This window comes from Gobio gobio (genome assembly GCF_949357685.1).
Source record: "Gobio gobio genome assembly, chromosome: 11".
NCBI classification, from domain to species: Eukaryota; Metazoa; Chordata; class Actinopteri; order Cypriniformes; family Gobionidae; genus Gobio; species Gobio gobio.
The window spans coordinates 43927950-43953711 of NC_137104.1; the positions used below are offsets into that span (position 1 = coordinate 43927950).

The window sequence follows — 25762 nt, forward strand, 5'->3', positions numbered from 1 at the left end:
TCTCTTTTGATTTGATAGATGGATTGATAGATGGAAAGCACTTTAATTAAATTGGTGTTTTATCTGTTTTAATATTTATTATCTTTATCAGACCTTAAATTTTAGTTTTTTATTAATAAGGAACAGCTCTTTTCTCTTTAATATTGTCTTTCTGTCTATCTATCTATATGTCGGTCTATCTGTATATACTAATAAGGAATTCGTTTTTTTATTAATATGGTTTAATTGATTTTGTTTTTATTTTAGTTCTTTATTTCATAATATTATTTTATATGTATAATACACAAAAAATGAATTGTGCATGATAAAGTTAGAGGCAGGTAGTAGTGCCTCCTCTGCTCAGGTGTGTGACACCTGCTCTTGCAGCTTTTCTTTCGGTCTTTTCATTTTTTTTTACGAGTCTCGATCAATATAGTGAACATACCGTGCGCTCGAACTGCATTCCCCATGAGGCTGCGCGTATTCTCAGCGCGTGAGAGAGTGTGGGTGAACGCTGAGGGTCGCGGCAAAACGTTTGTCATCTTTTCGTTTTCAACCCAATGTTTCACCCAGCACCAAGCCAAGTCGTCGAGGGAACAACTGAGCATCGCCCTCCAGCCTCGGCACACTTTCAGTCAGATATGAGCGGCAGCGGGCGGCCCAGGACGAGCTCGTTCGCTGAGCCTCAGGGGGCGTCCGGAGCCGCTGCAGCATCCGCCGGATCCGCCGCTGCCGTGGGGAGCAACGCAGGAAAGTCCGGGGTCTCACAGGCCTCGGCGGATAGTTCATCTGCTTGCTCAAATTTAAAACTAGCTAGTGAGTATATGCGCAAAGTTATTTCAGTTATGAGTGTTTAATGAGCATATCGTATGTGTATAATTAAATAACACACCCATTCTTTCTTGCTGTTGACTGTTATGTCATCTCCACGAAACTAGCCCATGCTAACCAAGGGAAATTGTCAGAATTCTGACTTCAATTATTATAAACGAGATATTGACTGGGCCTAAAAACCTATTTAGCTGTGTAGACAGCCTTTTGGGACCGTAACAAAACGTCCTGTTGCGTTACCATGGTACAGTGATGCTAATACCATGGTTCTTTTATATAACATGTTACTGATTTTCATGTTCATGTGCATTGATATTTACATGGTACTTATAGAAAACCATGGTGCTACCAGATAATTTTTTTTAACCATGGCAATACTATGCCCAAAAATAACGTGACAGTAAGATGTCCAAAAACATGGTAGTGCCCTAATCATTGTTTTGTAGTGTATACGCATTGTAACGGGGATAATGTTGTCTAGGTAGGCAGCACACTAGGATTTGAGACATTATCATAAGCTTAAGTTCAAGGCTCTGCGACTGTCATTAAAGTGATTGTTCAGATGTTTTACTAGGCAACTCACTAGGCTTCAGGGCATGTTGAATAGGTGGTAACTACCTGTCCTGACACGCCCACTGTCATAATGTCCTGTGTGAAGGACACCGGCAGGATAGGCCCGTATTTAGTGATATATGTGCCATGTTTCCTCTTAGAATAACAAATACACTACAGTACACTTGCACAAGGTTTTTTTTCTGTGCAAATCTACAGCTTTTATAGCACTAGACACTATGCAGTGACTGATACCTACAGTAAATTATTTTCTTATCAATATGTTATGTACCAATACACTGTGTATATGGCAAGTAGGCAGGAATATATATATATATTTATAGAATAGTATTGCATGTAGTTGTTGCAAGAATTTATTGGCTAATATTTGCTCATTTACACCCAGGAAGCACCTCAGCTCTGGGTAATCAGATGTAATGTCTCAAATGTGTTTTAGGAGATAGTGGGAAGGTGACCACAGTGGTTGCCACCCCAGGCCAGGGCCCGGATCGCCCGCAGGAGGTGTCGTACACTGATATCAAGGTGATCGGTAATGGCTCCTTTGGCGTGGTGTATCAGGCACGCCTCATTGACAGTCAGGAGTGGGTGGCCATCAAGAAGGTACTTCAGGATAAGCGATTTAAGGTACGACACACCCTTTCACACATGTAAGCGTATTAGTACTTGTTGACCCGCTGTTTAATAACATATTTTTTTAATGGTTACTTTGTACTAAATTACAAATTAAGTTATGCCGAAATATAATAATATTATTAGTATCTGACATTAACAATAAAAGATGTAAATCGCTTTTAAAAGTAAAATGCCTAACCAAGCATGGTTGTTATGATTAGTTGCATTACAGAACAGTCCTGCTAACCGTTTATGGGTTGTGATCGGCGCTGGTAACTAAAACAATTTAACATTTGTTTTTGTTGATTGAAATAAATCCAAAATCAAAACATATATATTAGATATTAGAGATGAAACGGTAAGAATTTAATATCACTATTATAGTGACCAAAATAATCAAGGTCATCAATATTATCACAGTATTGTTAAAATGTGCTGGAAGTACTGATGCACAGATTTTTTTTTTTACCATGTTTTATAACAAAACCTAACAAACGACAAATAAAATTAGCGTCACTTTGCAATTGTATTTTTTTGCGTGCAAGTTTTTAGTTCAGACAATATTAAAGGGGTCATGAACTGGCTTTTTAAATTTTTTTATACTGTTGTCTGAGGTCACCTTATGACGTTTGCGTTTTTACATTCAAAAACTTCATATTGAATAAGTAATAGGCTATTTTATACCCTGGTTTTGAGCCTCTCTCCTGGAACACTCAGTTTTTATGGGCGTGCCGCACTGAAGACTTGGAAGTAAACGCCCACTGCTATGATTGGATAACAGTTTTGCATAATAATAAGCTTCGGCTCCCCAGTCAGTACATACAGGCTATTGTTGTGAAATGTGGAGAAACGGCAACCGGAATCCGCCCACAGGGCTCACGCAAAATGTCTTTATCGAACAAACACAAATGATTTATCTCTCATCCACCCGCGATTAATATGAATGTTATATTTTATTACTTGGCCAACCGAAGCGCGCATCACTAAAACACACACACACACCAAGTACGTACATCAGCAAAACTTCGCTACTTAAGTGTCGCACCATTCCTGTCGGATCCAATATTTAAGGCACAGCATTGTGTTTTAATCTCAATCTGTCTGCAAATCCAGTCTCGACCTGTCTTGGTTACAAACGATTCCGCGGTGAAATGAAGTGAACAAACGTGCAACGTCTTCCCCACGTGAGCTGGATCTTCATTAAAAATAAAGTTCAACCACACATTCCTAATATTAGAATCCGAAGGAAGCTTATGCAGCGACTGTGTTCTTCTACAACCAGGCACAGGCACATCTTCGGCATGTTTATTGCTCGGTAGCGCGATCGGTTTAGCTCCACAAGTTGATGGGCGGGGATACAAAATCAGGCATACTCTATTCTTCTGTTGAGGCAGCGTTTCGCCACACTTTGATGTCAAGGGTTCGCATATTCTGAGATCTCTCGTTTGCTGGGCCTGGTGTCAATAAAAGCTTTTCTTTGACTAACAAAGGAGTTTTCAGCTTCGAAACTTACAGGATATTCTTATATCACAATGAACTTTTAAATATCAAAGGTTGAATGACAAGATGAATTCTCAATTCATCACCCCTTTAAAGACAAATGAACATCCAGTAATAAAATAAGAAGAAATAAACAAACTTCAAGCAATAGCACAAATAAATGCAATGGAACAAAGATACAAATTAAATAACAGTGCTGTAAGTTTTTCAGGTTGGTCTAACATTATTCAGGTACAAAAACTGAATAATAAAATGTGAAGCAAATGCAGAGCAATCCTTGTTAAAACTACAAAAGTTATTCAGTCAAGAGTCTTATTTGATTAACATTGGCATACAGCAGAAGGTTTGTTAGGCTGCTGTCACTTTAAGACCAAATGCATGGATTATATATATATATACACCGATGAGCCAAAACATTGACCACTCATAGGTGAAGCAAATTTAGTTGATTATCTCCTAATAAGGCCATGTGTCAAGGTCTGGGTAAATTTAGATGATAAGTGAACACATTTTTATGGACCTAAAACTTGGTCATACAATCTCTGAAACGGCAAGGCTTGTGCATTGCTCCTGATCAGCAATGGTGAGAATCTATCAACAGCGGTCCAAGGAGGGACAAAACACAAACTGGCGACAGGGTGTTGAGCTCCCTCATACTATCCTTTCTTGACCAGACTGACAGAAGGCCTTCTGTGGCACAAGTAACACAACATTTTAATGATGGTTTTGGGAGGAATGTGTCACAAGCAGTCTAATCAGAGTGCCCATCATGACCCCTGTCCACAGCCGAAATTGCTGGGCTCGCAAACGTAGGAACTAACTTTGGAGCAATGGAAGAAGTTTGCCTTGTTCAAAGAGCCCCATTTTCTTTCACATCACGTGGACGGCCATGTACGTGTGTGCCATTTACCTGGGGAAGTGAAGGCATCAAGATGCACTGTGGGACGAGGACAAGCCAGTGGAGGGAGTGTGATGCTCTGGTCAATGTTCTGCTGGTAAACACTAAGTCCGGCTATTCATGTGAGCGTCAATATGACACATGCCACCTACCTGAATATTGTTGCCCCTTCATGACAGTAGTTTTCCCAGGTGGAAAGGGATGTTGCACCCTGCCACACTGCTCACATTGTTCAGGAATGGTTTGAGGAACAGGATGAAGAGTTCAAGGTGTTTTCATGGACTCCAAATTCCTCAGATCTCAATCTGGTTAAACGTGTGGGATGTACTGGGCAAACAATCTAATCCATTGTGGCTCCACCATGGACATGAAGGAACTGCTACAAATGACTTGGTGTGAAATACAGGACACAGGACACCTTCAAGGGTTTTGTAGAGTGCATTCCTAGGTGGGTTGGCGCTGTTTGGCAGGACGCAGAGGATCAACAGCATATTTTGTCATAATGTTTTGGCTCATCTGTGTATATAAATATTATATGTAAAAATGTACATTTTAGAAACTTAAATGAAAATTAGAAATGTTGCCTTGGCCAACTAACTGTAGTTAATAATTTGAAGTACTAAAATTACTAAAACAAAAACTGAAATAAAAATGAAGGCTATTTAGAAATATGATATTATTAAAAACGACAAGCACGATTACTCAAATTTAAACTTACATTAAAATGAGAATGGAAAAATAAAAAGCTAATTTAAAATGTTAATAAATACTATAACAGCAATAACACTAAAATAAAACTAGTTGTGCCTTACAAGCTGAGAATCACTGGTTTAAAATTTGAGGATTACTTAAAAGAAAATAAAAGAAACAAAAAAATTCAGCAACCTATGTGTATCCAGTTCTACAGCCCCATTTCCACCGAAATTTCCCGGAACAATTTGTACCAGGAACTTTTTTCCCCCAGACCTGCTACTGTCTGCGTTTCCACTGCGGTCTAAAGTACCCAGAAGATTAGGCAAATTAGTCCTGTCGGGCCCTATGAAATCCGTTTTATTTTTTCCCAAATTCCGTTTTTTCCGTTTTAATTTTTGGGAATTCAGTTTTTTTTACCCTTAACTGTTATTTTAGTCGTAAAAAGAGTGTTTTTAATGTTAATATAATAGAACATAAAACATAAAATAGGAATGACCTTAAATTTATTGAGGTAACAAACATCACATTTACTTTTCAGGACAAATACTGCAACATAACACTGCACTCTAAGCACTTCAAGTCACAACTAGATATTAGTGCTGTGAATTGATAAAAAAACAACAACGAATTAATCGCATTTTTTCTGTAATTAATCATGATTAATTGCAATTAAAAACATTGGAGTTTTTAATATTTTGATATTGTAATAATTTCAGTTCTCCAAATTAATTTAGAAACAATTTAAAGACAGCATATTTTAAATGTGTGTTGTAATGGCATCTTTTTATGAATGAAGGCCAGTATCACTGATATTAATGTCTATATGAAACATTGATGACGTTACATTACAGTATAACTGAAAGCTACCAATTTCAACATTTATTAGGCTTTAAAAAATAACTTTTAATTTAATTGAACTTAAAACAATCTTTACATAAACCCATTATAATAAATGTTATATTTACCTGTGGCCTTCCCTGTCAGACATAGTCTATACAGAAATTGAATAAAGTTATCAACACCTTTCTTAGCTGCATAAATAATAAGTGAAATATAGATGAATCATCATTAAAGCTACAATCTTCTGTTCCCGTTGTTCTTTGAACATTAATGACAGACCTTATCAGTGCTACTGTCACTTTAAGATCTACCTCAGCCAAACATGATGTGGATAATGCTGCCTTCACGTGCTATCGGAAATTTGATGATTCCGACTTCTGAAGTCGTGATTACGAGCGCATTGCATTCAAGTTTAAAAATGTGAGGGCGTTCATGTGCATTGTTTACCTAGGAAACTTGTATATTACGATAATTCCGAGAGCACGTGAAGGCAGCATAAGACGCGCTGACCCGCGCATCGCATTTTCTCTCAAGTTCATTTAAGACATTATTATCCATACAGTACATTAAAGTGCATTAAAAACAAAGCAAAATACAGCAAGCACTCCCTGTGAGGGAACTGCTCGGCTCGGTACAGAGGGCTTAGCGTTGAGTTTCTTAACTTTTTCTCGGACGAAAGCAGAGCCGTGGAGAGCCGCTTCGCCATACTTTCATTGTTTTGAAGGGGGAGCTGAAATGACGGGAGGGGTTGTGTTGCCCAGATTTGCTTCCCCCGGTCTGCATTTTCCCCAGACATACGTTCTTCTCCCACACAAAACCGCATTTCATTCCAAATATGTCAAATTCCGGGAAATTCCGCATTAACAATAGATTCCGTGTTAATATGCCAATTCCGCGATTCTGTCTGCGATTCGGTGATCGCGGAAATCATAGGGCCCTAGTCCTGTGATGTAGGACTGCGTGAGACTGCTCCTCCCAGTCAGCGACGGAGAGTAAACATTTTTGTGCGACACTGTCTGCAACACTAACAAGTGGAGGAGGTTCAAGCAGCGCTGGTTTTGCTGGTTATGTTTTGGTTTACTAAAGAGGTAATTAACAAAACGGTGGAAAAGAGACGAGCACTGATACTAAAGCTAGATTTAAAATAAGACAATGTATGTTATTATCAGCTGTTACGGACATTGACCGTGAGATGACTCAGACGAACGCATGCCATCAGACAGAAAAAGCAAGACTGATATTTACTGAACGCAGAACGAACCTCGCAAAAGACTTTTAAAAATGGCGGTAGAAATAAAATGCTGCGTGAGCTCAAGTCCCACCGCCGAAAGTTCCTAAACTTTGAAAAAGTCCTACCTTGCGAGCAGGGCTGTTTGGAGGGGGAAATATTTACCTGGAACTTCATTTAGACCCTGGTTCCTGCGGTCGAAACACACCGAGTACCACCCCAAAGTTCCTAGTTCCTGGGGACAGTTCCTGCGGTGGAAACACGGCTTAAGTGTGTAATCAACAGATGCTTTTCATTCAGAGATTGATAGTACACACATTTTTGGGAAGCAGTCTTGGGTTTAGAGACCTTCTCAGATGCACAGCGATATTCTGATTTAAGCAGTAGCATACCATGGGGTTTCAGTCAGGGCCTTCACTAACGATCAATACAGCCAACGCCGCTGCCATAACAACACCACACACACACACACACACACACACACACACACACACACACACACACACACACACACACACACACCGATACATACAAAATACAATCATGCACTCTATGCACTACTGTTACGAACCCCGCTTTCAAAGTGCTCACTGGGAAGGGGGCAAGCAACATAAAAGGACACGCGAGACAAAAAGGCAATTTAACTAATCATTGATACCACTGCAATCACGTGTCACCGTTTAGGCAACTGGTGCTATGAATCAAAATCAACTCGCTGGCACAAATACTCTTAAACAAACTAACATAAACACAGACCAACAAGAACATCAAAAGAGACAGAAAAAAAAACGGTCAGCTCGTCAGCTACCGGCTTGACATGCACACGAAGCTCATTAGAATGCAGCCTGTCATCCGCGGCGGCCATAGCTCATATCACTTAGATCGCTCAACCCGCCAAAAGTTCAAACGGCTGTTGACATCAGCGGGGGGTAGCGCCGACACATCGCTGGGCCTCTGGGGCGTTCTATCACTACACATCAAAATTTGATTGGCTGATGACACACATCAGTCAAAGTTATGATCAAATGGAAAATGGCAGCTTCAGTGGAAGGCTAGCTTTACTACTAGTGCTGGTCCACGGAGCGGTGATGCGTTCAGATGATGACATATGGAAAATACTGCTCAGCCTCACAAAAAAGAACCACATTCTTTCTGGAAATATAATTGTAACATACTGAAATAGACAGTAATTGAATTTAGACCCGTTCAGACACACTTTAATTTAATTATGATTTTTAATTTTTTTTATTTTGACTGGGCCAGCAGAGAAGGCCCTGACAGCCCACCACTGGATTTAAAAATATCACCAGTATGTTGTCATTAATCGACCAACACCGCCCTCTCTTTTAGCCTGAAACCGCAAACCGTTTGCATGACCCACTTGTACTGTCCAATACCAAAGCAAACACTGTGCCCTTGAACTTAAACCCAGGCTGCTTTAGGGGGATTGCACTGTCGTGATTATTTGCTTGCAAATATTGTGACGCCTTTTATTCCTGTGAGATGCTTACAGTCTTTCTTCTGTGTTTCTGAAGAATCGAGAACTTCAGATCATGAGAAAACTGGACCACTGCAATATAGTGAGGTTGCGCTATTTCTTCTATTGCAGTGGAGAGAAGGTAAAAACCCATGACATTTGTTGCAAAGCTCTATTTTATGACTTCAGTGAAATCAATATGTACACTACTTTTAAATGTTAATGTATTTCTGTTCTACAGTTCTGGTGTTGTCTAATGGTCTTGTTGTGATTTTAAAGGGATTATATCCTCATCATGACTACACTACATGGACAAACGTATATGGTTGTTGAGGACGTATGGACCGTTATAATGAGTTGGCCATGTAGTGTATTTTTGGCAGGTTATTGTATTTCATAAACTGCAATGGTTAATGTGTCTTTATTCCACAGAAGGATGAGGTATACCTCAATCTGGTGCTGGAATACGTGCCTGAGACGGTCTACAGGGTTTCACGACACTTCAGCAAAGCTAAAAGCATTATTCCTATCTTTTATGTGAAGGTAAAGTTGACTGAACAAACATACTCCAATACTGAGTCAATTCTTGACTTCTTCAAGGCAACACAAAATTAAAATTCACCTTATTTATTCTTTTAATAAATGTCCTTGGTCTTATTGTGCACAATACATCAGTTCATGTTGTGAATCACAGACAGATCTGATTTGCTTCAGCCAATAACAGACAGGTCTGACGGGTGCAAAACCAATCAAAACTTCCAGTTCAGCTGGGGGGCGGGATGTTCAAACCGCGCTTTGACATTCTTTAATCAATCACTGCCGCTCGCATTTTGCAACAGTATTGCTTACGTTTCAATATTTTAGTTAATGTCTGTGTGAGCTATGATTTTAAATTTGGCAGCTTCTGAAATCATTGATATTACCAGAGCACTGAGCAGTTGAAGTAAATAGAAAACTCAGCTCATACAAGGATGCAGTTATTGTATAGACAGAGCAAGAACAATGTAAGTGTCTAAAATGCATGCACACAGTTCAGTTTAATGGCAAACTTGCCCTCTTTAACAATTCAGTGAAACAAAATGTACGACGCTGAAATAACCTCAACATTAGCAACAACAGTGAATAAGAGCACATGATTTATCTGTCAATCAGATGCACGTAAAAGTGCAGTCTGTTACTATAGCAGCAGTGAGCTCCCCATTTTCGGTAGGACGAATAAAAGAGCATTTTATTTAACATTTTAATCTGTACCCCGACTTAATTTTTTTACTGGCACTTTTCTATTCATACAGTTTCAATCCCTCATTTCTTTAATCAGACCTCTCATTTAGCCTTCTTTGCTTTTGCCCTTCTTAAAGGGGCGGTAAAACACATTCTTTTGAAGGCTTGACTGTGTTTGTGGGGTGCACTGTAACATGTGTTCATGCTTCGTTTTAAAAAAAATTGCCTTATTTTTCATATATTTGACCTTTATTCTACACTGCTCTGTCCCTCCTTGTAAAACGGTCTGATGCTTTCCGGGTTGTATGAAGCCAGTCCCTCAAAAATACGCAGTGGGCTCTGATTGGTTAGCTGGCCCAGTGTGTTGTGATTCGGTAACCGCCTAGTGTACGTTTGTCGGAAACGTCACGCCCCTTACCGGAGGCTGTGCTTGCGTCAATAAAACCATATGAGCCCGAATCAGACCCAGAACATTTGAGTGAAGATGATCGAGCAGAACCTGTTCAGTCCTCAAGTGTAAAGACTGCGGATCTATAATGATCGCTACTGAATGGCACTTTAACTTTTGTATTTTTAGAACGATTATAGCCAAATATCTGTCGCAAGAACTAACCCAAAACGAACACTAAGCACTGGCTTTAACTAGTAAGTTAGCCAAATCACACACAGAAGCATGTTTAGCATGCCTGTAGATAAACAATACATAAAAGCTCTAATCAAAGAATCATTTACACTAATGTCAGGTTCGCTGTTGAGATTTTAACGTTAGTGTTTGTAACGTTAGGTGTTCGTCGGATAACGTTAAGTATGAATGAGCATTTAACAGACTGGTTTGCAGAACAGCGCTGTCATCTGTTTACTTCCTTGCTACAACCTATTACAGGAAAACACATCGATGAAAAATAAATCAGACTTACAGGTTGTGGCCCGTAAACAGCTTCTGTTTGTAAATCCAGCTTTCAGGACAAGCCGTTGTGCATATCCTGTATTGAACTCGCGAAGTTTGTGGAAGTTTGTGTTGTCCTCCGTGAAATGTGCAGCGCGCGCGTCGTGCATCCACGCACCGGCAGTGTTTTTTTCACGCAGCTGACGTTGTGCAAATCTGGCATTGAAATCGCGAAGACGGTGGATGTTTTCCTCTGTTAGATGTGCTGCAGGGAGCCCTGCGCGCGCCTGATTCCCCGCTGACTCAAACACACGTGCATATAACATGCTGTATGTTAAACGCTCTGCAACGCACCCCCGTCCCAAGGAAGGCTGAACAGAGCAAGTACCCCAGACCTGCAATCCGGATGAAAATAACAGCGTTTCCTTGGCATCGCGGCAACAACACTCCAGCCTAACTATACCACAACAGCGGCGCGATACAAAATGGCCTCACCCCCCCTTATTTAATATTCTCGGAGGAGGGGTTTATGTAAATATTGAGCCTGTTGATGTCACCAACCCTGGAGGAATGTGTGTAGTCGCCTGCTGGCCGTTTGCTGTAGTTCTTAGAAACTGATTTCTTTAAAAGCAAATATCTCCCTTTGCTTTAAACTTTGAACGTTGTAACTTTGCAGATGTTGTTTATGCTCAAGCAGCAACATTACACGCTAGCTAAAGTTAGAATAGTGAAATCGTGGTTTACCACCCCTTTAAAAAACATTCAAATTATCTTATGTGGACAAAATTAGTAGTAAAACAATTTATCTTGGCAACAGGGATAACTAGTATGTTTGCTTAGCATAAAGTCAAACACAATTTATGAGATTTAATATCATGTTTTGCTCCAAAATCACTTCTGTGGTCCCATTTTGCTTCTTATCACAGCGTGAGACAGTATATATATATATATATATATATATATATATATATATATTATTAGGGATGCTCATTTCGGTTAATTTTCCCGACCGACAACCACCGCTCATTATCCGAATATTAACCGTTAACTGATAAGATTACAATATTGAATTGGCATTAAATAAAAATACAGTTGACAAGTGTCTGTGACCTGTTAAAAAGACAAAAAGAAAATTTCACAGGTTTATTTTACCGTGCAACAGAACCTGGATTCACACATTATTTTTCACGCACCTGCAGTGTTTCAGACAACAGAGGAAAACAGAATAAAATAATATGAATAAAAAGCATTAAATAAATAGACCTACACTAAATATTCTTCACTTAAATAAGTAAATTAAGATGACAAAACAAAAATGTACTGAATCTGTTTGAGAGCTTTGAATAACCGGAACATTTTTTTTCCCCGTCAGACGTTTGACTCGTTTTTTCGTCAAATAAAAATAGCAGGCCTACCTCAATCCACAGCTTGTCTGGTTTTTATTTTTAAAAAAGTAACATGTCTACTTGATGTGGGGTTAGTCTGGAGCACAGCCTGACAGTTAGACCCACGGCAGAAAACACCCTCTCAGATGGCACTGATGCCCCGGGAATAGAGAGATAACGCCTCGCTAGAGTGGCCAGCCTCGGGAAAAGCCTTTCATTTGCTTTCCACCAGTCAAGAGCTTGTACTACTGCTGTATTTTAATACCGCATAGCATATTTTGCAAGTAACTTTTTCACCCTCTCTGTTGAAATGGTCCCACACAGTAGGCCTACTCCTTTTCCATTGCTTCATTTTGTGAAATATGACTTTGTAGGCACGTTTGGTTGCACGTGTCGACGTGCCCAGTGAGTTAACAAATATAGCATATTTTTCTTTAACCATGCGGTAAACAAAAAAACCCACTTAAAATAAAAAAATACTTTTTAAACCGTTTAACTGATAGTATTAATAGGTCAAAATCCGTACTTTCGGTTAACGGTTAAACAGTCAATATGATCATCCCTAAAAAAAAAAAAAAATTATATATATATATATATAAATTCTATACTTTGGTAAAGGCTTTGTCGATTAGCATTGCATTATAGATATACCTCATTCTTATGAAAATACCAAAGATTGCTTGAAGAACACAGTTAAACACAGTATCATTGATTGCAATCGTGTGCCTTCATATTTCATCAGTGAAAACGTCTCTATCTGCATGTTATTCAGCTCAGCTGTAGCAATATCTACATATATATGTCCATATAAGGGTTTTCCTGGAACATCATAAGTTTAATAGTTCTAGGAGTCTCAATTGTGGACTTTCTGCGCGTGGGTACCCTCTGGCTTCCAGTATGAAACAGAAATTATTTATCAAATAAATAAACACAAAATGAAAGTAAAAGCGGCAGCCCCTCACGGACGACTGCCGCGCATACACATAACAAAAATGAACCAAAACATAACATAAAATCCAGGCTTGGTCCTCTCTCGTCCTTCACTGTTGTCGCTCCTCCTTTATGCTCCCGTCACTCCTCCGCGAGACACGTCCCGCTCTCACGGTCCCTCAGCCTCTCTGCTCGCCACAGTAGTAACTTAGTAAATTATTTCTTAAGTAGCAATACTTTTACTTAAGTACAATTTGCTAGTACTCTTTCCACCACTGTTAATATTACTAGTTAGAATTATATTACTTGGCACAAAAATTATTGCGATCATGATCAATCAATTTAACTGTTTATTTTTTTGAGTTTTATTGGATTTCTTTTTAATGTTTTGCTGTTGACACTTTGGGAAAATCACTGACACACAGCCTCTCAAGGGTTATTGCTTTAATAATTATTTTTCACCGCCTCTGACATAACCAATGCCATATGGACAGGAAATAAATATTAGCTGATAATATCATAGCCTACTTTGCACAATCCAGTCAAATCTTGAATAAAATAAAGTCCCTCATCCCACCGTACATTATTTCCAGTGTAATATTTAGTTTTACTTAGAAATGCATCACATTGTTATAAATAATGTATTCATTTAATTATTTATAATAATAATTATTATTAATAATAATACTTGTATGTTGCATTTGTATGTTGCAAGTTGTTTTTGTTAATAATGCTTTGGAAAAGATTGGAAAAAATTCAAAAGATGCATTACATTACTGAATAATAATGATTGGCAAAATATTGTTTTGTGTTGTCATTGCATTTTCTTCAAGATTCTATTAATAAAACGACACAATTTCTCATGAATCAGTCTACATTCATTGGAAGATGAGGAGTGATAAAAAATATTTATTTTAATATAAAGATATTTATAGATATTTTTGCTTACTTGCCTTTTATTTTCTCTTAGGTATATATGTATCAGCTTTTCCGCAGTTTGGCCTACATCCATTCCCAAGGCGTGTGTCACAGAGATATCAAACCACAGAACCTTCTGGTGGACCCAGAAACAGCTGTTCTCAAGCTCTGTGACTTTGGCAGGTCAGTTCTGTGTGTGTGTGTGTGTGTGTGTGTGTGAGAGAGGATTTGATGGGTTCTCAAATGTGTCCTCCTGCCCGCCAGTGAACATTATGTTTGGTGGTTTTAATAGGTATTACACTATTATAGTCATTGTATTTTGACAGTGCACCTCTTTATATGTGTGGGCCTTAGTTGGTGTCTATATTTGATATATTTTGTCTGCATTATATCGCCCTGCCTGCGGTCTTATGTAAGGTATATTTGTTTGTAAATGCCATTGCTTATGCTGGTAATTGACAAAAGCAATATGCATTGAGATATTGATGCTGATGGTCAGATTGTCTTTCTGCTGTTCCTTTGTTCTCCAGGCCAAACTTTGGCCCCATTTTTCGATGGATTCCCATTAAAAACAGTTCCTTTTTCTGAGCTGTTTTTATGAGAAACACTTGAACTATTTGATTGTAGGCAGATATGTTGACCGCTGTAATCCAGACCACATTTGTTTAATTTATTGCGATTTCAAGTATTTAATTTGTGATTTGTTTAAGGCACTTGGCATTCAGGTCGTTGCGTTTGAGGGAACATGAACACTGGCTTTTGTGTCTGGAAAAAAGTGGACAATTTGGCAACTGAAAAAGCTTGAAAATAGTTATTTGGCCGAGCGGAGATGCACATCACAGTGGAATAATTGCTTCGTTTGAAGGTGCATCTGCATTGATTTGAGCATTATTCTGGAGCTGTTTTCCCAGCAGTTCTGTCATATGCCTGGTTTAAAAACCCCTGAAGCATTTAATACAGAAACTTTTGAACAACAATGGTGCAGTGCACTCTTTTGGACCAAGATGGAGGGAGATATTTGGCTATTTTGTGATGTTGAGCTCGATTCAGTGTTTGTTTTAGAGCTGGTATAAATCTGTATATTTTTTTATACTGACTGCCTGATTAAATTTTTCCTCATAATTCATATCTGTCTCAGTGCAAAGCAGCTGGTGAGGGGGGAGCCTAACGTCTCCTATATCTGCTCACGATACTACCGTGCCCCTGAGCTCATCTTTGGTGCGACAGACTACACCTCCAACATTGACGTCTGGTCAGCCGGATGCGTGCTGGCCGAACTGCTGCTGGGGCAGCCCATCTTCCCTGGAGACAGTGGTGTGGACCAGCTAGTGGAGATCATAAAGGTAAAACCAACACCTTACTTTTAATCAGTACATTTAAATTCAGTTCTACTAGACATCATCAAAGGATACGTCTGGCCTTAGGAGCTTTTAGGATCTTTCCTGTTCAGAGTCTTTATACAGAAGCCAGAGAACGTTCACTCAAGAACAGACGTCTGAAACCGGCTTTACAATATCCTGTCAAACAAAAGTAATCCAGCCTTCTTACCAGTCTTTTTCCCCAGAATATCTTTATTTATTTGAAGCCAGATCTGGGTATATTAGACCTTTTGGAATGAGGATAAAGCCTTGCTTTCAGAACATGGACATCAGTTTGGACATCTTATCTCCCTGGGATCTGAAAAATCCAAATGTTATATTAACCCTGAATCAACACAAAAAGACAACAACACACCCTCATGAATATTATCAGAAATTTTTGGAGTTAAGATGCACTGTTCCTCTCCATAGACTTAACAAAATGATTCCCAGATGGATCCAATGCAAATAATCGTGTATCGGCAGCAGCATTAATTAGAGGTCAATGTCATGACATGCGAATTCCAGGACAAAGTTTTATCTTTACAGCTGAAGCTCGTGCTTTACTCCTGGCTGTGGAAAATATAGAAAATGGACAAGAATGAAATTTCTTAATCTTCACCAACTGCCTTCAGGCACTTGAATCTGTAAAGACTGTTTATCCAATAATTATAAGTACACTACCGGTCAAAAGACGGTAAGATTTTTAAAATGTTTTTAAAAGAAGGCTGCATTTATTTTATTAAAAATACAAAACAAAAAAACAGTAATATTGTTCAAATGTAAAATAACTGTTTTCTATTTGAATATATTTTAAAATGTAATTTATTTCTGTGATGCAATGCTGAATTTATTCAGTGTCACATGATCCTTCAGAAATCATTCTAATATGAAGATTTGCTGCTCAAGAAACATTTATGATGATCAATGTTGAAAACGGGTGTGTAAACAATTTTTTTTAGGATTCTTTGATGAATAGAAAGTTCAAAACAGTTGTTTGACATTTTAATAACATTTCACAATATTACTGTTTCTGCTGCATTTTGGATCAAATAAATAAAGCCTTGGTGAGCAGAAGAGGCTTCTTTTAAAAACATAAAAAAATCTGTCCAAAAACTTTTGACCGGTAGTGTATATTAGTTAAAGTAGATCTTTTTTTTAAAAGCATCTTTTTCTGCTGGGTTCCAGGTCATATTAGTTTATCTGCTGACGAAAAAAGCAGACATCGCTGCAAAGGAGGCTCTCAACTTGAATATTTCAGTGTCAAATTCCACCCTCTGATCTCAGACCAGTAATAAACTCTTATATTAATAACGTGGCAGATGGAATGGGAATCTGGGATGAATGCCACAGAAATAAATTACATGAATTAAATCCTAGTATTAGAAGAATGGTTTTTACTCCTTTCAAATCTAGTTATGATCAAGTTGTTTTTACTAGATGCTGTTTAGGTCATACAAGACTTCTGTCTAGTATTAACATTAAATGTATAGCTTTTGGTTAATTGTATGACTTTTGATGCTCATTTTGTTATTTATCATGAAGATTGCCTTGCTGCGTTATTAAATACATTCAGTTCAATACAGTTAGGCATTTACACTACCATTCAATGATCTGGGGTCAGTGCGATTTATTGATTTGTTGTTAAAGAAATGTTATTCATTTGTAACCATATTTCATAACATTAATGTTCTTACTGTATTTCTGATCAAATAAATGCAGCCTTGGTGAGTATAAGAGATTTCTTTCAAAAACATTTAATGACCCCGATTTGTGTGTGTGTGTTTTTCAACCCAGCATTCTTCACAGTTTTTTTTGTTTGTCTGCTCAGGTACTTGGAACACCCACAAGAGAACAGATCCGTGAAATGAACCCGAACTACACAGAGTTCAAATTCCCACAGATCAAAGCACATCCGTGGACCAAGGTAATATCTCACACCCATATCTGGCTCATATTTACAGCCAAATCCATGAGGTAACATCTGTTAGCAATGTTACAAGACTGGCTTATAAATATTCTCAAGGAACAACTTTGGACATTTGGCAAGTTTACTGCTTGTTCTGGTCAAGAACTGTTCACTTTGATAGGAAGAGGCCTACTAAAAAACACAATATTTTACAAAGATTTGTCAGTAAGCTGTCTTTAACTCTCACGTTACTTCCTTTGGTTTCTCATTTCTTTTTCTTTTTTTATTATTCCCCCACAGGTGTTTAAACCAAGAACTCCTCCTGAGGCAATAGCCCTGTGCTCTCGGCTCTTAGAGTACACACCAGTGACACGACTAACCCCGCTTCAGGCTTGCGCTCACGCCTTCTTTGACGAGCTGCGTCAACCTGGCACCCGTCTGCCCAGCGGTCGAGAGCTGCCTCCGCTTTTCAACTTCACCATGACAGGTGAGTCACATGAGCCTTTCATGCATATACTTTGGAACAAACTTCTCACCGATTGTGTACAGATGTCATTCAAGTAATGCATCTCAAAACAGATTTCCATAGGATTAGTATCAGTTTTAGCCTGAGGCTATTTAGTCTCAGAACAAGGATCCGGATCAGTGTATTTAATCACTTAATGCAGACATCAGAAATCCCTCCTCAGTGCACCCAGAGCATTTATTAGCCTGCAGTAAAGGCTTGTTCAGAGATGAACCAATCGCACATTAATATGCAACCACTCCTTACTTGCCTATATCAAGGCCTTTTTACTATTAAGCACTTTGATCTACTCTGATAAAGGCATGATCCATGTGTCATGTTCACAATTTTACTGTTTTTACTTTTGATCAAACTAATGCAGCTTTCAGCATAAGAGAATTTGTTTCAAAAACATACAATTCTACTGACCCCAAACTTTTGAATAGTAGTGTATTAAAATACAAAAGATGAGTTCTCTGTCATTATTTACTCACCATCATGTTTGTGTGCATGGTGACATGTATGACATGCTCTGTGCAGAACTGGAGAAACTGAAGTTTATCAGTAAATGATGATTTATATTAACAGTCTTTTATATATCGTATGACCAGAAGACTTCAGACGGAATCGTTTGGACTACTTTTATGTCCTTTTTGAAGCTTGAAAGATTAATTTCCCATGGAAATGAATTGCATGGACAAGAGCGGCCAGTACAAATCTCTTTTTGTGATCCACAGAAGAAATAAATTAATACAGGTTTGGAAAGATATGAGTGTGCGTAAATTATGACAGAATTTTCATTTATGGATGAGCCATTCCTTTAATTCCTTTAATTCTAAGGGTTAGAAAGAGGGCGGCAAATGATCATGCAAGGCTAAATTACAACTACGTTTGATGCAAGAAACCTTGACTAACATAATTGGACTTCAGGGAGTAAAATTAAATACTACAGAAGTGATTGAGAGGAGACTAGCTGCACTTTGTCCAGCCCTTTCAAAATTATCCTTGGATTTGGTTTTCTTCGTTATTGCGTGTGTCCACCAAAGTGTTTTTTATCAAGGCTAGCTTATTTTTCCAATGGTTGTCAAATATTCAACTTTGGGTAAAATGCAGCGCTCCTTCCTGTCCCTTTTTTACCCAGCCGTCCAATCACATTGGAGGAGGGGCGGGACAAATACAACACCGGCCAACTGCCACATTTCCCTTGTACAACATCAACAGATGACAACAACATGCATAATAACGGAACAGAATTATTTAAAACAAGAGCCAGAGCAAATACTTTACATTTTTATCGGTGAAATGAGATGCTAGTAACACTTCTGTGGGTATACTGCTTCTCAACTGAAAAATCCCTGTGTTGCCAAAGCGCTCTCAAGCACCCACAGCTAGGCGGTTTCAGCAGAGCGCCTAGCGTTTTCCTAGCTAAAAACGCTTTGGTAGACACACAGCCTTAGTGATGCAGTGCTTGCCCATTTTACAGGATAGTAATCATTTCTGTTCTTAAAAGAGCATTTGATATTTTCCTTAGTTGTTTGTTCCACTTAGAGATCTGTCAACGGTGTGTGTTTCTCTTTATTTCAGAGCTGATGATTCAGCCCCAGCTCAATTCCACTCTCATTCCACCTCATGCCCGCGCACAAACCGTAGCATCCTCCAACGGTAATGCTGTTATTCTTCTCAGTGATGGTCCGGGAGTGAATGGGGTTAAGACCACGTTAAATCAAAACGTTATGTTAATAAAGTCTTCCTGTTATTTTATTGTGCACGATTCATCAGTGCTTTTGTCTAATGAGGAAAATGCTTTCTTTCATTATCTTCCATGGACAATAATTTCCTTCTGAAATTACTTTCCTAATGTAGTAATCCCTTCACAGTGCATTTAACTCCTGTAACACCAGTGGTTCCCAAACTGGGCGGCACAGAGTTATAAAAAGGCAAGGCTAAAGGGATTGTGTGCAGTCAGCAGATTGTTATTCAAATAAAACCTCTTCAGGGTGATACAAGACCCCAATGCGAAATTATCTCATACTATGCGGTTACTTGCCACATAAGTAAATAATTATAAGTAATAACACAATATTAATTTGACATATTTTAGTACCTCAAGATGACTCGCAGTACCCAATTGACCTATCGGTAAGCCCCGCCCCCCTTAGATACTGTTGCTAACTCTGACAAACAAACGGCGTTGCTAACAGTGACAGCTGTCAGTGTAAACACCTTATCCCAAGTTGTTTTTGGACACAGAATGTAGCGGACCCTGTCTGAATGATGGCCAAACTTTACTGATGGTTTATTAAGTTTATTACATTGTTTTTCACTCAACAAAAAAAAAAAATCACCGTAAGAGTTGAACAAACAAAGCAGAAGTGCGCATTAACGTCTCTTCACAAACTCTCTCTCTCCGCTGCATTATCATTAACATACACAGCAAATTATACAAAAACACTCATACAACTACTAACAGTAAACAAACATATACAGACCGTATGCCTTTTCAGGGGTGCTAATAAACTGTAAACTTTGTATCTGAAAACAACTCCGAGAAACTGCGAGTGCGAGCTCTCCCTTTCACCACCCGTAGACTATAATACCCATCAAAATAGGAGTCCTCCTTAGTAAGACAGATAATGTAGACCTTTAAACTTATCTAAACTCACAGAAATATTAAAAATATATACAAAAATTCTGTGGCACAGAAGGACCATCTCTCGTCGAGGAGCATTCAAGTGGGACTTAAATATATAAAATAAATGTGGGAGATTAATTTGGAAGCTAGGATTTACAGATCACAATGCAAACGGGAGAAGCCTCGTGTTACTGTCGTCACGACCGCTACAATGTACTTTAACACTTTTCATGTACCGCAGGGTAAGATTAAATGAATGTACATTTAACCAGTTTAATATGCAGAGGTACTGAAATGCAGACCTTCGTTTATGTGTTTTTGACCTACACTGTTAACGTTACATGACGTGAGAACAGTTAGTTATTATGTTAGCAGGGAATCACTAACTTAATCGTAACTTAATGAGAGTGTGACCATCAGAAAATCCTCTCAGGATACCTGGAATCAGTGTTGCAGTACCCCAGGCACATCGTTTTGCCATTTTTGTAGCATAAACACCATCAAACTGCTGAGAGCTTCGGATTTTTCAATGCATCTCTATGGCGCTGAAACCTAAAGATGTCCGAGTTCCGGTCCCAGCGAACTGATACTCAACTGCCATTGGCTCATCTGCGTTCGAGGGGCGGGGCTTACCGATAGGTCAATTGAGCGGTCTGTTGTCAGTTGTAGGGGTTGTTGTCATGCACGATTGAAGAATCAGAATTGAGTATTGCAGGGAGCCGTGTAAAATGATAAATGCATGCATCATTCTGCATTAAGCAAGTTTTGGCTCGTTTCCACCGAGCGGTACGGTTCAGTATGGTGCGCAATTTTTGCCGTTTCCATTGTCAGAAGTTATGAATGGTACCCTAATTCCGAACCGTACCGTTCCACTTTTTTGGCACCCTTCCGTTGGGGTACCTAGCACAGTAGTCCGGTACTAAAGGGTGGAGCTAGACTCACTGCAGGACGTTAATTGGTTTTTCAACTGTGTTTTTCCTGGCAGCCTGCAGCATGTCTTCTTCTTGTGACGACAGCCACATGCCGAGAAGCAAGAACGAGATCTGCTGTATGTCGACCATTGTTTTTTAGTGTGTCGCTTTCTTCTTCGCGCGAGAATGACCTTGATCGCTACACCATGCCTATCATAAGTGTACTGTTGGTGGTGGAAACGCAAGCTGGATCAGGGTTTACGGTCCCGAATCTGCTCGGTGGAAACGAGCCATTTGTGGAAGAAAGCAAGCACCAGGAAAACGTAAAGCAGACAATGCATCTACTTCAAACGTCACAACTACCAAAACAAAGCAATAGAGAAACTATTATAATCAGTGATGCTATCTGCACTAGTTGTGCTCCACACGACCATAAATTCCAGACAGTAAACTGATGCCCCATGTAAAAAAGCCTCACGTCCGGAGTAAACACACAGTGATTTTAAAGACAAGAAAATATGAGGAGGCATATCTCGCCCTCGGATTCACCAGTACAGCAGTGGGTAATGAAGAGAGACCACAGTGTGCTGTGTTGTGTGCCTCAAATTATTAGCTTCTGACAGTATGAGCAAGTTAAGACACCACTTAAGATTCTTCACATTAAGAACACAAAGAGAAGCCCATTGCAGTTGAAAACTTGTATTACTATTATAATTACAATGTTTTCCAAAAAATCCTATCCGCTTGTAAAGTCGTGACGTAAGGAACGCCGTTTCTGGGTCCAAGCCTCAACTCGTTTCACTTGAGAATGCCATCGACGGCTGTTTATGAGCGCTATTTATTCATATTAAACATCAAACATTTTAGTTAAACTTACAGTCTACACAGTCTCTGTGCTCACAGCGTCACAGATATTAATATTTTATCGATTCCTAAAAGATGAATCACTGTCTGGCCATCTGGAATTTTGGTATGGAGATAAAGGTTATGATTATATATTTTTTTGTAGTATTACTTCACGTTGTGTGTGTATATTAGCACCGTTTGTTGTTTTTCTTGTGGTATGAGAGAGAGCGCTTGGACCCGGAAGCGCCTCCGCGTGACGCCAGACTTAACAACCGAATAGGATTTCGCAAGCAACATCATGTCAAAGAGTGGTTTATGTGGGTTAATGTTGGTGCGGGGCTTGTAAATATTTTAGTTTGGGAACCACTGTTACACTACCATACAAAAGTTTTGGGGTTGATTTTTTTTTTTTTTAAATAAATAAAGAAGTCTCTTATGCTTGCTGAGGCTACATTTATATGATCAAAAATACAGTAAAATAGTAATATTGTGAAATAGTTTTACAATTGTAATTTATTCCTGTGATGACAAAGCTGAATTTTCAGCCGCCATTACTCATTCATTATAATAATTCTAATATGCTGATTTGGTGCTTAAGAAATGTTGAAAACATTTGCGCTTCTTAATATTTTTGTGGAAACCAGTAAACTATTTTTTTTCAGGATTCTTTGATGACATTTATTTGAAATCTGAATCTTTTCTAACATTAAAAATGTCTTTTGTGTCACTTTTGGTCAATGTAACGTGTCCTTGCTAAATACAATAATTAATTTATTTTTTATTTTTCAATCTTACTGACCCCAAGCTTTTAAAAGGTACTTGGATGTATTTTGTGTGTGTGTGTGTAAGTATGGAGCCCTGTGTTTGCCGATCACGCTGACAAATGTAATTTTTCAAAGTCCTCTTTATGTTTTGTTCTCTCTCTTCTCTGTCAGATGGCTCTGAAGGTTCTGTACAGCCCGGATCCACTCTGACCAACAGCACCTGAGGCTGAAACTCAAAAAACAAGCTTACACACCACAGCATCTGAGCCACCACAGCGCACATCTCTCCCTCTGACAAACACATACACAGTCTCGCACCCTCTTTACCTCACACACGGCTTCTCCTCCTTATAGCTCTAATTCAGACTGATTCAGGTGTCACGCGTTTCAGAATCACCAGTGACTGCACAGCGGTCTGGAAAGCCTGATGTTTGCTGACTGTCTACCGAGAAACATTCTGTACACACACCGACACACTGCCATGCACATGCAACAAACAAACAGTTATACTGCTAATATTTGCTTCAGATAATAGAGGTAGTCGATATCAAGAGTGCTCCGAACGGCTGCGTAGGCCCGTAGCAAAGCTCACGCGCATCCATAACGCAATACCACACGTGCTTTGGAGGTCAAATGCGATTGGTTCAGTGGCTAGGGGCAGGTCCTCTGTCTGATTTTTATCTTAATTTATTTAAATCGACATTTACAGTGGATGTTTTACCTTGATTTGTTTAGCAGTCCCTCTCAATCTCCCTATATGAGGTGTAATAGATTTCGCAGGGAACAAGCAGTCACCGTAGATGATGTATCTTGTTGTAAATATCCAGAAAAAGAGGCAGGACTACATGTTGTGGTTTTATACAGTTATTTTAATATCTTGCTTTTACCTTCCAGTAAATGTATTTATGGTTTTCAAATGGCGAATTGGATGGACTTACGAGAAAGCACCTGTAGTCTTTTCCCTGTGGAACAAAGGCACAGCGAAGAAGAGCTAGTTGGGAAACTGCTAAACTTTATTGTTGACCATAAAGAAGAGAAGGAAGGATCGAAAGACGTATGCAAGACAATAGCATATTAATATTGTTGTACTGAAGTGACTTTATATATCTGGGCATTATCATTAACTTTTAATGATGCTCCGGGTCTAGGCTTAATTTATGCTTGTGAGATTACAAAGTCTTCATCCGTTCAAAGTCATTTTTGAATGACGTCAGGTCTGGAGACTGAACCATGCATCATAATTCATTGTTTCGGTTTGTTTCCTTTCTGTTTTTGCATTTCAGTCAACATCATTTCTCTGATATAATATTTAAAGGCCTTCGTGGTAGAACAGTTCTATAAAATGTTTGTGAAATCACCACATGAGTCGAGAATCGTAACGTCAAATGGTCAATCGTATCGATCCGCAAACTGTCCAAAGTGACTGATATCTTTTCTTGAGAACACATCTGTTAGCGTCTCAATAAACCCTGTTCTGAGGCCCTCAAAGGCCTCGAATCTTCCAACTTTCTGTGATGTTCATGCTTTTCTCCTGTTCTCTTTCATTAGTCTTTTTTTGATGTTGGTGGGTGTGGTTTGACCAGGTTAGCTCCACCCATCTGTATGTAAATATACTTTGGTTTTTAAGCCCTGTGCAGGATGTAAATATCAACACTGTATCACTTTTGTGTTCATGTCTTTCTCTCCCTTCATCTCTCTTGGGCTGTCTTCTCTTAGCTTTGAAGACGTCAGCGCTCATTTTGTTTGTCATTACAGTATTTATTGTTTTGCACTGTAATGTTGGGGCTGAAAGTTTCGTAACTCTCATCAGCGTACTGTATGTCAGTTCATAAGCTCTCGGCACCTCGTTTGGGAGGGAAATGGAGTAAAACTTGAGGTGCATGTCCAACAGGGTCATGCTTTGTTCTCTACTTGGCTATTAGACCACATTTTTGGAAAGGTGCACTGGAAGTCATGCTCATACGGTCTGTTTTTCATGAAAAGGATGGCCTCTGAAGTGAATCGGCTGCTTGAAATACTGCGGCTCTTTGTAGCTTGAAGCCTCAAAGACAGTGGAATGTGTTTATTCTTTAATCTGACATCTGTGAATCTGTGTGCTCTTAGAAAAATGTGATCTGTTTTTTTTTTTTATATTCAAATGTGTATTTGGCTTTGAAGTTTATTTTCCTCCCCTTTAAGGCTTGTTAAATGAATTGAGACCAGCCTGCGAAGTCTCTTCCCCTTCATTGCCCTGTAATCCTGCCCTCCCCCTCGTCTCTGCCTTAAGCCTACCGTACAAACGTTAGCCTGTTATTACCCTTTTTTGTTAATTGTCGGAACTTTCTGCCTCAACGTTCTGGCCCAGGGGAATCGTGTCCTGAGACAAAGAGAGACGAATGGAGAGAGCTTGTCAGAATAAATTGAACTCATTTAATAAAGTGACGAAACTGAGTTTTTAGAGGCAGTGCTGGTGTGTGTGTGTGCTTTTGAGTGAGTTTTAACATGCCTTACCTGTCTAACATGACTTCAATTTAAATTGAACATCTATTTAAATGAATATATGGTAGGACCATAAGTGTAATTCAAGTTTTGGTTGGTTTATTTTCAAAATTAAGACCAGTAATGGAAACCATTTGTATTAAAATGGGAAAAATGCAAAACAAAAGCATATTTAATACACTGCTGAATGTGTAATATGTTGTGAATATGATGTGTGTATGTTTAGTACAATATGTAATTCTATGTCTTTATAAAAGTTATTTGTTATTTAGCAGATGCTTTCTTGCCTAAAGCAACGTCTAATACAGGACAGGCAGTCTGGAAGTGACCTGGAGTGAAGGAATATGCTCAATGGAATAAAAGAACAAGCAGTGAGTACAGTATTACC

At 38.9% G+C, this 25762-nt stretch overlaps 1 protein-coding gene across 2 annotated transcripts; it reads left to right on the forward strand.

Annotated features, from left to right (window-relative positions):
* Nucleotides 1-395: 395 nt before the first annotated feature.
* gsk3aa (glycogen synthase kinase 3 alpha a) lies at nt 396-25762 on the forward strand. 2 transcript variants are annotated; one of them, XM_079828829.1, is made up of 10 exons: nt 398-795; nt 1820-2007; nt 8690-8773; nt 9064-9174; nt 14024-14154; nt 15110-15314; nt 17161-17256; nt 17539-17725; nt 19328-19405; nt 23068-25762. In XM_079828829.1, exons 1-10 carry the CDS (start codon nt 540-542, stop codon nt 23118-23120), a joined length of 1389 nt encoding a protein of 462 aa, XP_079684955.1. In that variant the 5' UTR covers nt 398-539; the 3' UTR covers nt 23121-25762. The 2 variants fall into 2 exon arrangements, with proteins under 2 accessions (XP_079684956.1, XP_079684955.1); XM_079828830.1 differs by lacking the exon at nt 19328-19405 and having other exon boundaries at nt 396-795; nt 23068-25756.

What these genes read in the sequence shown, in the direction of transcription:
- gsk3aa (XM_079828829.1), top strand. Translation starts at nt 540, where the DNA reads ATGTTTCACCCAGCACCAAGCCAAGTCGTCGAGGGAACAACTGAGCAT. An exon ending in TTTCAACTTCACCATGACAG is followed by an intron (nt 17,726 to 19,327) that starts GTGAGTCACATG and finishes TCTTTATTTCAG; the next exon opens with AGCTGATGATTCAGCCCCAG. An exon ending in AACCGTAGCATCCTCCAACG is followed by an intron (nt 19,406 to 23,067) that starts GTAATGCTGTTA and finishes CTTCTCTGTCAG; the next exon opens with ATGGCTCTGAAGGTTCTGTA.